The sequence below is a fragment of the Marmota flaviventris genome, chromosome 6 (assembly GCF_047511675.1).
Source record: "Marmota flaviventris isolate mMarFla1 chromosome 6, mMarFla1.hap1, whole genome shotgun sequence".
Taxonomy (NCBI): Eukaryota; Metazoa; Chordata; class Mammalia; order Rodentia; family Sciuridae; genus Marmota; species Marmota flaviventris.
In genome coordinates, this window is record NC_092503.1 from 100,021,937 (window position 1) to 100,034,880 (window position 12,944).

At 35.3% G+C, this 12,944-nt stretch overlaps 1 protein-coding gene across 1 annotated transcript in view; it reads right to left on the reverse strand.

Moving 5' to 3' along the window:
• Nucleotides 1-576: 576 nt before the first annotated feature.
• The window catches only part of Mlip (muscular LMNA interacting protein), a 124,100-nt gene continuing 111,732 nt past the window's right edge, over nt 577-12,944 (reverse strand). The window contains exon 11 of the mRNA XM_071613926.1: nt 577-631. Coding sequence (XP_071470027.1) covers nt 626-631 — 6 coding nt within the window. The 3' untranslated portion in view covers nt 577-625. The remainder of the gene's footprint in view (nt 632-12,944) is intronic.

Genomic DNA, 12,944 nt, shown 5'->3' on the forward strand with positions numbered 1-12,944 from the left:
GCAACATCATGATCATCTTCTCAGGGCTGTCCCTGGTACATAGTCTGTCCCAACAACACAGCACTCCAAAGATACAAGCAAGCAGCATGTTATGTGAAATAACTACTTCATCATGTCCACAGTCTCCCCCAATGAACCCATGTAACGAGCATCCCCTGAAAGTAGGCAGGAACTCTTGCAAAAAATAAAAATAAAACAAAACATGTTTCTTCTTTTCTTCCAAACATGTGAAAAATGAAGCAAAAGGAATAAAACCTGATTCGGTTAATAGTATATGGATTAAATAAAACTAGTATTGAAAAAATAGTCGCAGCCATTCTTCTATTTACTCATGATTCTTCTTTATTTTGCCTGCTAACTATAGGGAAAGTTAGTATTGCTGGCAGCTTAATAGAAGGCATCAAAGGCTTGGGCAGCGATGTGAGAAGCTGCAGGTGAATCTTTCCTATGCTGGGTTTAGTAGAGTGCTGCAATGGTGTATGTCTGCAGCAAAATTTTCTTAGTTCCTCTGCTGCTCATAAAGGGAGCACTCATTCTGAAAAAAATAAGAATTAAACCTAGCAAGTGGTTAGCACCAGCACTCCAAAAGACTTCCGCAGCCCATGTTTTCATTTCTGCTCCAACTTCATTGCTACAAAATGAGAGGAAATAATAGATTAGTGGAGATGAATACATCCAAAAAAAATAAACCTGAAAATTATACACTAAGATTTGAGTGTAACATCCATCCCATGGGGGGAAAAAGTTTGCTGTAGGAAAAAAAGTTGTTTTTATTTCTTCACTATCTACTTTCTTGCTACCTGATCAACAGCACTGATGACATAAGGCTACATCTTCACATCAGACTCTGATCTCTTGAGAAGTCATCAGAATGCTACTAGTCCCCTATTGAGGGTTGGGCTGGCATTGAGGGACCAGTGCAGGCTTAAAGGACAGCACTGCTGTATCCTATACCAACCCCTTACCCTTCAATGTCTTGGCTATTGCCTACCTTCCTTTATTACTGACTACCTCATTCCCTAAAATGTTACATCTAAAGCAAAGAGGTAAAGTAAATACAGATTGGATTAAGTCACAGCTTTTGCAAAATAGAACACTGAGAGAGAGAGAGAGAGAGAGAGAGAGAGAGATATCTTGCTTTTTCTTCATATATTGATTTTCCTGTCTTTATAATGTTGCTACATGGCAAAGGAGAAATCCCAATAATTTTTCTATTCATTCAGCCACTGTGTGTTCCTGTTTGACAGGGTTAGACTGTCTGGAACAGATAAGATAAACTTAACCAAGTGGAAATAGTTATTAGCAACCATGAAGTCAGATTATATGTACTAAAAAAAAAGTGTAAAGAGAGCATCAGAGATGAGGCAAGAAGAGAAACTTGTTTCTAAAACTACTCTGTTAGATCACCGTGATAGAAAGGCACCATTGGAGGAAATGGCCTGAAATTTTCAATTTGCAGATGCCAACTCATGGCTGACAATGGAGCATTCCAAAATGGCAGGTGGAGAATAAAATAGCTTATTTAATTTTCTGGAGCCAACTCTCTCTGTTTTGCTCTGGGCCAGATCACTGGGATGAAGAAGCAGTGGTCTGAGAGACCTGTGGCTTAGAGCCTTGTTGAAGGAGATCCACATGCAAGGGACAAGTAAGGCAGAAAGGAACCCAGAGAAGGGCACTGTTTATCTGCTAAGCACCACAGAGAAGCATGAGTGTACTGCACATCATTTATACAAACTGCATTACTTAGATTAGGAGGAGAGAAAAAACACACTAAGACTAGGGTAGCTCCATGATTGCACTGATTTGTTCTGGCCACAGAAAATCATCAGTCATGAGTAAGCAAGATGCAACTTTCTTCATCCAGGTTTCTTTGAATAAAGTATACCTCCTCCTTCATTTTTCTAACAGATAAAAAACACTAATAATTTGATTTTCCTGGAAATCTCAATATATAGTAGTTAATATTATATGAGATTTAAAGAAATCCTGATTGTTTGTCTAAAATTTATCAAGTGCTACGTATTTTATATGCTAAGCACTTTATACACATTGCTTCAGATCTTCACCATAACCCTTTGATCCCATTTTACAGAGAATGAACTTGAGACTCAAGAGGACTAGCTATCACACCAAGGCCCCAGTATTCCAAATTAAACCCTAGTTTATTGTTTTTATTGTTTGTATAGTCATCAGTTTTTCTTGTCATACTAAAGCATATATTGAGCTTTGTAAGATGGTAAATTCTCTGTCATCAGAAGATTTTAAATAGAAGATATATAAAGACATATGCTATAGGCAGGATTTTCATATTAAATATAATATTGGACTAAACGTCCCTCTGCAGTCCCTTTCAAACATAATATTTTAGACTTATACGAATATTTAAAGCAGGTTGAAATAGAGTAGGTGACCCTGCCACCACACTGCCATCTCAGCAAGATCTCGCAGTGCTCCCTGAACCCACTGACAGATCAAAAGAATGTTTGACCCCACAATTCAACATCTGGTTGGAAAAGATATATTGTGATGAGTCATTACTTTAGACATTTTATCAAGTTTTTACTTTCTTTGTCATTCTTGATACAAGAGTTAAATAACTTGAGAGAAACAATGGAAAATATTTAAGAAAAAAAATGAAGGCCTCTAAATACCTCAATAAATAAATCCTCATTTTCAGACTAGTACTCTGGCAACAAAGATTCATTATTTTGTTGCCAATGGAACAACACACTCATTTGGGTTTTAAGAAAATATAAGACAGAATGAACTTAAGGCACTTTGAAAATCATAGTTCTGAAGAGAGTCAAGTTCCAAAATCTTTTTTTTTTTTTTTTTTGGTTCAAGTTAACTTTGGTTAATAAGTGAGTGTAGTCTTGTGAAACTTTAAGCCAATGTTATTGAAAGTATTTTTAAAAGAATGTGCTGTGTAAATTGATTTTTCATTTTCTGGTAATGCAAAACCAACTACACATATTCTTTCCTGCCAAGCAAAAGCAAAGTCATCAACATATATGTTCTTAAAGATATGAAAACCAGGCTTCATGTGCACAAAACAAAAAGCCATTTCCAAGAAATATATATCATACTATTATTAAATGCTATGTTCTTTTTTTTCTGGATAATTTTAAATGTATTTTGCACATGTATGTAACTATTATCTTCAATGTAAAAACATAAGACCTGGTACTGGAATTTAGTATCCATAAGACAGGAGTTATAAAACATTCAATAATTAAGGTTTTATAAAATATTCATAAGTTTGTTTTTATGTATAGACAGATAGGACACAAATGAAATACACGATACTGTATGATTAATATGCACCAATAAAAATAAATGAAATATCCTTCCAGATGCCTGGCCAAAGGTGGCTGTCCATTCAGGTGCCTGTATTCGTTGTCTTTATTATATAAGACAATTTATCTGGTCCTTGAACTCTCAGCAATCCAAGATTTAGCAAAGATTGATTTTGAGAAATAATATTTTTTAAAAATTGCCTAAAAATAGTAGAGTGGGCCCAGTACTCTTGAAATTTTCATTTTTTACCCTTGATCAAGCCAGAATGCGAGAGTGGCTTTTATAAACAAAATATTCATTTTGTCTCTTCCATGTTCTCATCTATAGAATAAAGACAGAACAACAGAAAGCTAATCATAAAATCAGAAACAGACATCAATAGATGTTCTGGAATTCAAAATAAAATGAACATGAGATGCTTATATACCACAAAGTAGCAAATCAGTCAGAATTGTAATCTTGACAACCCTTAAATGTTTATCAAAAATCTGCAAAGAAGAAATAAGAAAACAGGAGAAGAATTTGTGTTGTATGTGTTTTACCGGCAGCTAGTGAATGATTAACTCTCAAGTTGTGTGAATCTGAGAGGTCAGAATCAGATGCATCTAACAATGTTTTTGGAAATTAGTTGACCCTCAAGGTGAAAATGAAATAGTCCATAGGCTTCATGTAGCAGGAGAAGGAAAGAAGGAAGTTCTGATTATATCTTACTCCCCAGCATGACTTTCATAATTAATCATGTAGAAAAAGAATTGCGTTAAAGAGTGAATATGGAGTATCTTGTGCTGAATTCACAAGATATAATAAATATGATAAAATAATTGTTGCCTAATACAATTCAATTTTATTCAAAGTAAATTCACTCAGAAAATATTTATTGAGGACATGCCCACCCTGCATGGTGTTAAATATTCATCCATTTGGTGATTACTACACTGGTATGAAAGTGGAAATCTATGAAAGGCAATCAGTTGATACAATAATCAAATTGATTATTTAGGAGGCTTATCTGTTTATATGTGGGTTCATCAGTGGCCAAGTGTTTTTTGTTCATATGTCATATAAAGTATAAATGAAACATTGTTCGGAGTGTCCTAAGCCCCCAGACTCAGCTTGCCATCCTGCTTCACCCAGCCTCAGCCTAAGCAGCATCCAAACACTGTGTAGAATGTCAAGGAAAACAGAAAATATCAGATTCTACTAAGGAAATTACAGTGAATCTCTGAACACATCTCTTAAAGTTAATCCACCATAAATTAAAGCACATGTTATAACTTTGTGCCACTGGATAGAAGTATGTGACCCCCATGTTTTGTAATTGAAATCATTCAATGTGATGATTTTTGAAAAAAATCTATTGCTGTTAGTTTCGCTTCTATGTTTTCAAAATTAAATAACTGATTTGATTCACTTTCCTGAACTGCCAGTGGAGAGGGTGATGCACATGTGAATCAACTGGGTAGATTTTAAAACCAGCCAAAAGCCTTAGCCCACCACCAGAATCTTAATTCAATTTGCCTAGATGAAGCCCTGCCATTGGTTCCTTGGAAAAGTCACTACAGGTGATTCTAATGTTCAGCCTAACAAGTTAAGCCCTCAGCTAGATAATAAGTGTAATTGTACTTATTAGTTAGTTCCTTTAAGATGAACTTTAGAAATCAGGTGAGTTATAAAAGCAATCAGCCAGTCAATTAAATGAATTTGAGATCTATATAGATTTAAATAAATTACTGACTTAATTTTAAAAGCTGTTTATTTACAAATAACATGATTAGATTCAAGAAATAAGTACTGTCTTTAGGAAATGAAAGAAAAATCAAGGGGGGAATCCCAAGGTCCAATCAAGCCCTCTTACATAATTCTTTACTTGCATAAGTAGCTGGGCCCGTAGTTACTCTCCTAGGCCACATGGTGATGGGATTAGAGTTGATTTTTAAAATCAGATATTTTTCTCTGGTGATGTTTTGCAAGTAAACAAATGACAGAGAATGGGTTTTGTGCAAATATATGGACCAATACTGCAGCCTAACTGTATATCATAAGGAGTTGAGGAAAGCTGTTAAATTACTACAAAATGTGCCAATATTCTACAAATAGCATAGCACATTCGAAGCATAAAAGGGTTGTTTGCTTCATTATTTGCACCTCTTTTAACAGTAAAAGTTTTTGTCTCTGACATCATTAAACTTTAGCTTCTTTTGTGGCATTTTTCATATAATCCAAAACCTGATTTAAGATAATTTTTTGGCAATCTTATCCACTAGCTTAATTTTAAGCTTCATCTATAGGGTTGTGATAATTGATGAAAAAAAATTTCAAACACTGCATCTACTCTGTTCTCTTTGGCAACACAAAGTCTTTCACATTATCTAACATTCAAAAGTTCTCAATTTATAATATGAATGGAATGCTTTTATTATTCAAATACCAACTGATTTTCTCTTATTATATAGAAACATTATCCTGTAGATATATTCTAATGAACTTGCTCCAAAATTATGGTGTTTGAAATAAAGACATTTGATTATTTTTACACTCATCTGAAAAGTGCAAAATTCATTCATTCTCCTTTTTTTAGATATGTTTGTCCGATTTTTCATTTTTATACAATTTGCCATCATTTTATACTGAAAGGGCTATCATATTTGACATAGATAATATCCTCAATATATAAAAGGATATACTACTCAATAAAAATATTAGAATACCTGTAAATAAATACACAACATAATTCAAAAGAAAAATAGAAAACAGACAAAAATGCAGAATTTTCAAATGCAAATATGAAAAATTATTTCTTTTTTAAGTTGGAAAATATTTGTAAATATGATGTTAAAATGTAGAAAGACCTAGATAGTATAGATAGATTTTTAGATAAAAATAGACAAATTTAGATAAAGGTCTTCTTCTTAATTAGGATCTTTAATTTAGATACTGGATAATGTATAGTGGAGCACTTAAGAGCCCAAGCAAGCTCCAGTCAGATCTTGATTTAATTCATGATTGTGTAAACTCTTCCCAGCTATTTGATTACATGTAGGCAATAAAGGGAATTCCCTCAACCTCAGTTTCCTCATTTGTAAACTTGGAAAAATAGGATTACTTAATTTAGAAAATGTTTTGTAAAGATTAAGGTAAACTGCATAACACTATCTCTAACATATAGTAAGTTCTCAATAAATTTGCAATTATATTAACTTTCAATGATGGCAAGAATACATGGAGATAAGCCTGGTACAGTGACACATGCCAGTAATCACAGACTCTCAGGTGGCTGAGGCAGGAGGATTACAAGTTCAAAGCTAGCCTCAGCAACTTAAGGAGGCCCTAAGCAACTTAGTGAGACCCTGTCTCAAAATACAAATAAAAAGGGCTGGGGATGTGGCTCAGTGATTAAACACTCCTGGGTTCAATCCTAGTACTACTACTGTTATTAATAATAATAATAATAATAATACACAGAGACAGGTATTATAGCACACACCTGGTGAGGTGAGTTGCTACACTTTATGGAACAGTTACAAGTGTGCTATATGCTTACACTTAATAAACTAATAATCCTGTCTTTAGGATACCTTAAAAACAGTCAGATATGGTCAAGTATTAATGCATACCTATTAAAACACTCCTTTGCATTTTAGACTAATGTAATAGTAGAAAACCACATTGGTCTTGTATGACAGGAAATTTTTAATGTATAGAAATAAGGATGTCAGTTTATGAAAAATATATAACATACTCTAAATTGTAGAAAATATATATTGGAAAGGTAAATTCAAGTTTTATTTGGAATTTTACTATTTCTATTTCTCTTTTGTTTTATGCTTGTTTTTTTCTAAATTTGGAGACTGCAATATTAAGCATACTTCATCTGTAAATGTACCTAAAATGAATGTGTGAATTCATTCCCTTCTTAAAAAAAATCCTTTAAAGTTGCTTTTTTTTTTCCTCACATTTTCCATTTTATCTAAAACGATGTGGAAGAAAACATTGTTCAATTATCCTTTCTCTTGAACACAAAACTAAACCATACAGAGAGTATTTTTACAGAATTGTTTTATTTGTATGGTATAGCATTTGCAAAAAATAAAAGAAGGTGGTTTTAATTTATTTTTGTTTGTCTCCTCCAAACATGAAATGAACAAACACTGGCATTAAATTTAGAGGCTGTGACTGAGCCAACAGCACTTTGCCTATGTGCGACACACACAGTGTACAAATTCTCCTGGTGGAGGTTGGGAGTACTCATTGGCACTATCACCTTCCCATGAACTGAAATGGAGACACCATCGACACTGCGACCCTGTCCAGAAACACACTATAGTATTATGGGACATTCCTTGGCCCTCTAGAGAGAGAAGCCTTGAGTGGTTTCACACATGGACCCAAAGAGAAAAATCACAAAGACAGACATAGGAAGACTGAGGAAGTTGTTTCGTGGTCAAGGTGCTACACACAGCAAGAATACCCTTATTAAATGATGAGATGCTTCCAAACAACACAGTAGCCCAGGCAACTATAACTCTTTCTTTGCAAAAACATAATTTTTCTAGCATTAAAAAAAATAAAATTGGCTTATTCTTACAATCCATATCACACAGAAATGCATAACTAGATCTCCAATTGTGTCTTACATTTACCTCTTTGGAATCGAGAGTTTCATGTTCAGGAATAGCCACCATTGGATGACTCAGCTTCATAGAAAAGATGCCCAGGATGTGATCAGGAGTAAGAGTAAGGAGAAATAAATATTTAAATTTCATTTAAATAGATAGGTAATGGCATAAATATATTATTGCAGATAACAGTAGATCCTATCAGGTGTAAATTTGATGGTCATTTAAAAAAACATGGAGCATATTTTGTCAGATGGTGTATAGAGACTTCATAAACATTACAATCTCATCACAATCTTATTATTATCATGTGATTTACAACTTAGTGACACTTTAACAGAAGGGAGGTTTTTTTCTTATGTGGAAATTTTTATTATTGCATGAGTCTTCTGAGCACTACACCTACACTTCAACAGACTGAGACAAAGAGAGGGGCAGAGAAACAATTTTTAAAAATATGATTACTGCTGTTTGGTATTTACCATCTCTCCTTGCTCCAACTTAAGGGTGACCACAAGACCCTTTGTTAGTATTCCTTACTTCTGCTATTTCCCTGAGGAAATCAGGGCTATGGAAATAACCAGATCCCCTTCTCTTTCAACAGAATCCTGCTTTGGGCAATGAATAAATGGGACAGTGACTAGCTCTAAATCCTCAAGAGCAATTTCAAGGAGGTCAATAATTTAGAATTTGTCCCTGGAGAACTCTAGCCCTGGCTGCTGAGGAGGCCAAGAAGTCCTTGCCTGACATTTTCTCAGATTTCTCATTCCTTTCAGATATGGAGGGTGCTTTCATTTAAACTTACAGCTTCACTAAATTCCAGGCCTTACACTGTGTTCCCAACTATGAAATCTTTTATGTATCCACGTCAGGATTTATTCTAGCTACCCAGGACCATTGCTTTAAATAGAAGCAGAATCAACTAGAGATCTAAACAGCACTCCAGGAAACAACTGAAGGCACATTTTTTTCTCTTATTCATTAGTCCCCTAGAGATCCTAAGCATGGCTACAGATCTGAGCCTCTGTACCACTTCAAACCTCAAACTCAAGTAATTTGTCCTAGACACAGCATAGTCTTTAATCTGAGTACTATGGTATTTATATGAATCATCAGAGTTTGTACAATGTCAAACTTTCACTCTAACCTCCCAATATAGGAAAAAATAATTATCCTGAAAGCTTTAATTCTTGGTAATATTCCCAAAATATTTTCAACTGAGACTAAGAAAGCAACTGTTTATTATATGTTTACTTTTCTATTTCCTTTCCAATATAGGCATTCATTAATTTAAATCCATTTCATTATAATTTTACATTCAAAACTAGTACAGTGGTGCACACTTGTAATTCCAGCAACTTAGGAGGCTGAGTCAGGAGGATGCAAGTTGGAGGCCAGCCTGAGCAACTGATTGAGACCTCATCTCAAAAAAATTTTCAAAAAAGACTGAGGATGGAATTAATATTATCAAAATGACCACACTTCCAAAAGCACTATACAGATTTAATACAATTCTGATCAAAGTTCCAATGGCATTCCTCATAGAAATAGAAAAAGCGATCATGAAATTTATCTGGAAAAATAAGTGACCCAGAATAGCTAAAGCAATCCTTAGCACGAAGAGTGAAGCAGATGGCATCACTATACCAGACCTTAAATTATATTACAGAGCTATAGTAACAACAACAACAACAAAAAAGCATGGGTATTGGCACCAAAACAGACTGGTAGACCAATGGCACATAATAGAGGACACAGAGACTAACCCACAAAACTACAATTATCTTATATTAGACAAAGGTGCCAAGAACATGCACTGGAGAAAAGAGTCCTGTGTCACAAGAATTAAAATTAAGAATCAATAAATGGCATGGACTCAAACTAAAAAGTTTCTTCTCGGCAAAAGAAACAATCTGTGAGGTGAATAGAGAGCCTACATCTTGGGAGTAAATCTTTACCCCTCACATATCAGATAGAACACTAATCTTTAGGGTATATAAAGAACTCAAAAAGCTAAGCACCGAAAAAACAAATAACCCAATCAATAAATGGGCCAAGGACATGAACGGACACTTCTCAGAAGATGATGTACAATCAATCAACAAATACATAAAAAAAGGTTCATCATCTTTAGCAATTAGGAAAATGCAAATCAAAACCACTATAAGATCTCATCTCACTCCTGTCAGAATGGCAGCTATTATGCATACAAACAACAATAAATGTTGGCAAGGATGTGAGGGAAAAGGTCCACTATACACTGCTGGTTGGACTGCAAAGTGGTGCAGCCAATATGGAAAGCAGTATGGAGATTTCTTGGAAAATTGGGAATGGAACCACCATTTGACCCAGCTGTCCCTCTCCTCAGTTTATACCCAAAGGACTTAAAAACGGGATACTACAGGGACACAGCCACATCAGTGTTTATAGCAGCACAATTCACAATAGCTAAACTGTGGAACCAAACTAGATGCCCTTCAATAGATGAATAAATTTTAAAAAGTGGCATATATACACAGTGGAATATTACTCAGCAATAAAAGAGAATAAAATCATGGCATTTGCAGGTAAATGGAAGAAGTTAGAGAAGATAATGCTAAGTGAAGTTAGCCAATCCCAAAAAAAAAAACAAATGCCAAATGTTTTCTTTGAGAGAAGGAGGCTGATTCATAGTGGGATAGGGAGAGGAAGCATGGGAGGAATAGACGAACTCTAGACAGGGCAGAGGGGTGGGAGGAGAAGGGAAGGGGGCATGGGGTTAGAAATGATGGTGGAATGTGATGATCATTATTATCCCAAGTACAGGTATGAAGACATGAATTGGTATGAATATACTATGTATACAACCAGAGATATGAAAAATTGTGCTCTCTCTATATAATAATAATTGTAATGCATTCTGATGTCATATACAAATTTTAAAAAAAAAGACTGAGGATATAGCACAATAACTCAGTGGTAAAGTGTCCTGGGTTCAATCACACACATGCATACACACACACACACACACACACACACGGACTACATACTTATTATTCTAAGAATCAAAAGAGAACAGAAAATAATTGATCTTAAATAATTATTAAGCTCCAAATTATCTATATTTGGCTTCAGAGTGTTTTCTTCTATTTATCAGCCTAGTAGGTTTGCCTTTTTATTATTGTTAAGCTAACTGAAATGTGATATTACTGTCTTGTGGTATTCATTATGTGACTCATTTTTACTTGTTCATTTAGTTTGCACAACAGCCTGAGGGGATGAGGACTAGAATGAGGACTTTGCTTCACTGATGAGGAAACTGAAGCACCAAGAGAAAGAATAATTTATATAGGTCCAGAACTAGAAAGTGGGAGAGCTGTGAATGGAATCTGGGGTGAGAGTTTCCAGAGACTATTTTCTAGAAGGGAATGTGAGATAGTAAACGTGTCCAGGTGAACTCTGGAGCTGAGGCAGGAAGACAGCAAGTTTGAGGCCTGCCTGGTCAACTTACTGAGACTCTGTATCAAAATTAAAAATAAAAAGGGCTGAGGACCAGCTTAGTGGTGCAGGGCTTGCTTAACATGTGTGAAGCCCTCAGTTCAATCCCTAGTACTGAGAGAAGAGAGAGAGACAGAGAGAGAGAGAGGGAGAGAGAGAGAGAGAGGTGGGGAGAGATATCTTGAGAAGACTATAGGAGAAGGGAGAGAGGGGAGGTAGACAGAGACAAGAGAAGGGAGTTGCCATTGAAAAAGTGAAAGCCAGGTAGTTAAGTCAAGGGTGTCCCATTTATAGATCAGAAGCAGTCAGAAGTGGCTGGTGCTGCTTTGAAAAGCCTCATAGGAGACATGATACAATGGTGCTTATATGTCAGAGGAGGCCCAGATCTTTATTCTCTTTGACAATGAGAAGTCATTGAAGTATTATAAGCAGGAAAGGGGCACATGTGATCAGACTTCTATTTAAAAAAAAAATTCACTGTGACTGATGTGCAAAATATTGATGGAGGATTAAAAGATATTTAAGTAATCTGTGACTGAGAGAACAAGGGTAGGAAGGAAGGGAGGAAGGAAGGGGAGGAATGTTTAAATGAAAATATTGCCCAAGGGAATAGAAGAGGATCAAGTATTTCTGGGTGGCTCATGCCCTTGTACTCTCTAGGATGAGTAAAAAAGGACCAGACAAACTAACTAGAGAAGAAAAGTTTGGAAATGTTGGAAAGAAATAATGTTAAGTGCAGAGGTTTTTTTAATGCATAAGGAATAGAGATGTCAAGTGGGAAGGACATAAAAGATGGTATGAAAATACTGCCAAGGTCAGAACAAAAACAATAAACATTAAAATAAATTTTACATAGATAAATAAATGGCTTGTTATCGAAAGAGTCTGTGGTGCTGAATGACAGGGTTATCATCCAGACACACTTACTTGGTGGTAAGTGTTCTAGAGAATGAATGACTGTTTCCTTTTTTTTTTTTCCTCAAAGAAAAAAACATAACTGAAAAGCCAATAATTTTATTATCAGGGTATTATTAAGTGTAGAAGGATGAATGAAATGAAAAGCTCAGGGGAAATGAGAAAAATATATACTTTCATCCTGGATGGAAAACTCAGTTCTACATATTGGGTAACAGATTAACTAGACCTTTACTCACTTGTCACTGCTGGATAATCAACAATCGGTGTTTGAATAAAGTTTTCTGTTGGTTTGTAGTACACTCTTGAACATAGCTGCCAACAAATTGACAGAAAGCCTTGGGAAGTGCTACTGCTTCTCCAAAGGTAATATGGCCTTTTGTAGCTAAGAAAAAGAGGCAGAATCCCCTCAAATCATTGGACAAACAAGAATCCAACAAAGGAAGGAAGGAAGGAGGGAGGGAAGAAAGGAGGGAGGGAGAGAGGAAGGAAGGAAGGAAGGAAGGAAGGAAGGGATGGATAAAAGGGGGGAGGGAGGGAGGAAGGAAGGAAGGGAAAGAAGAATGGAGGAAGGATGGATTGAGAAGAAGAGAAGGAAGAGGAGGAAATGTGTTTATCAGTCAAGTCGTTAGTGTACAT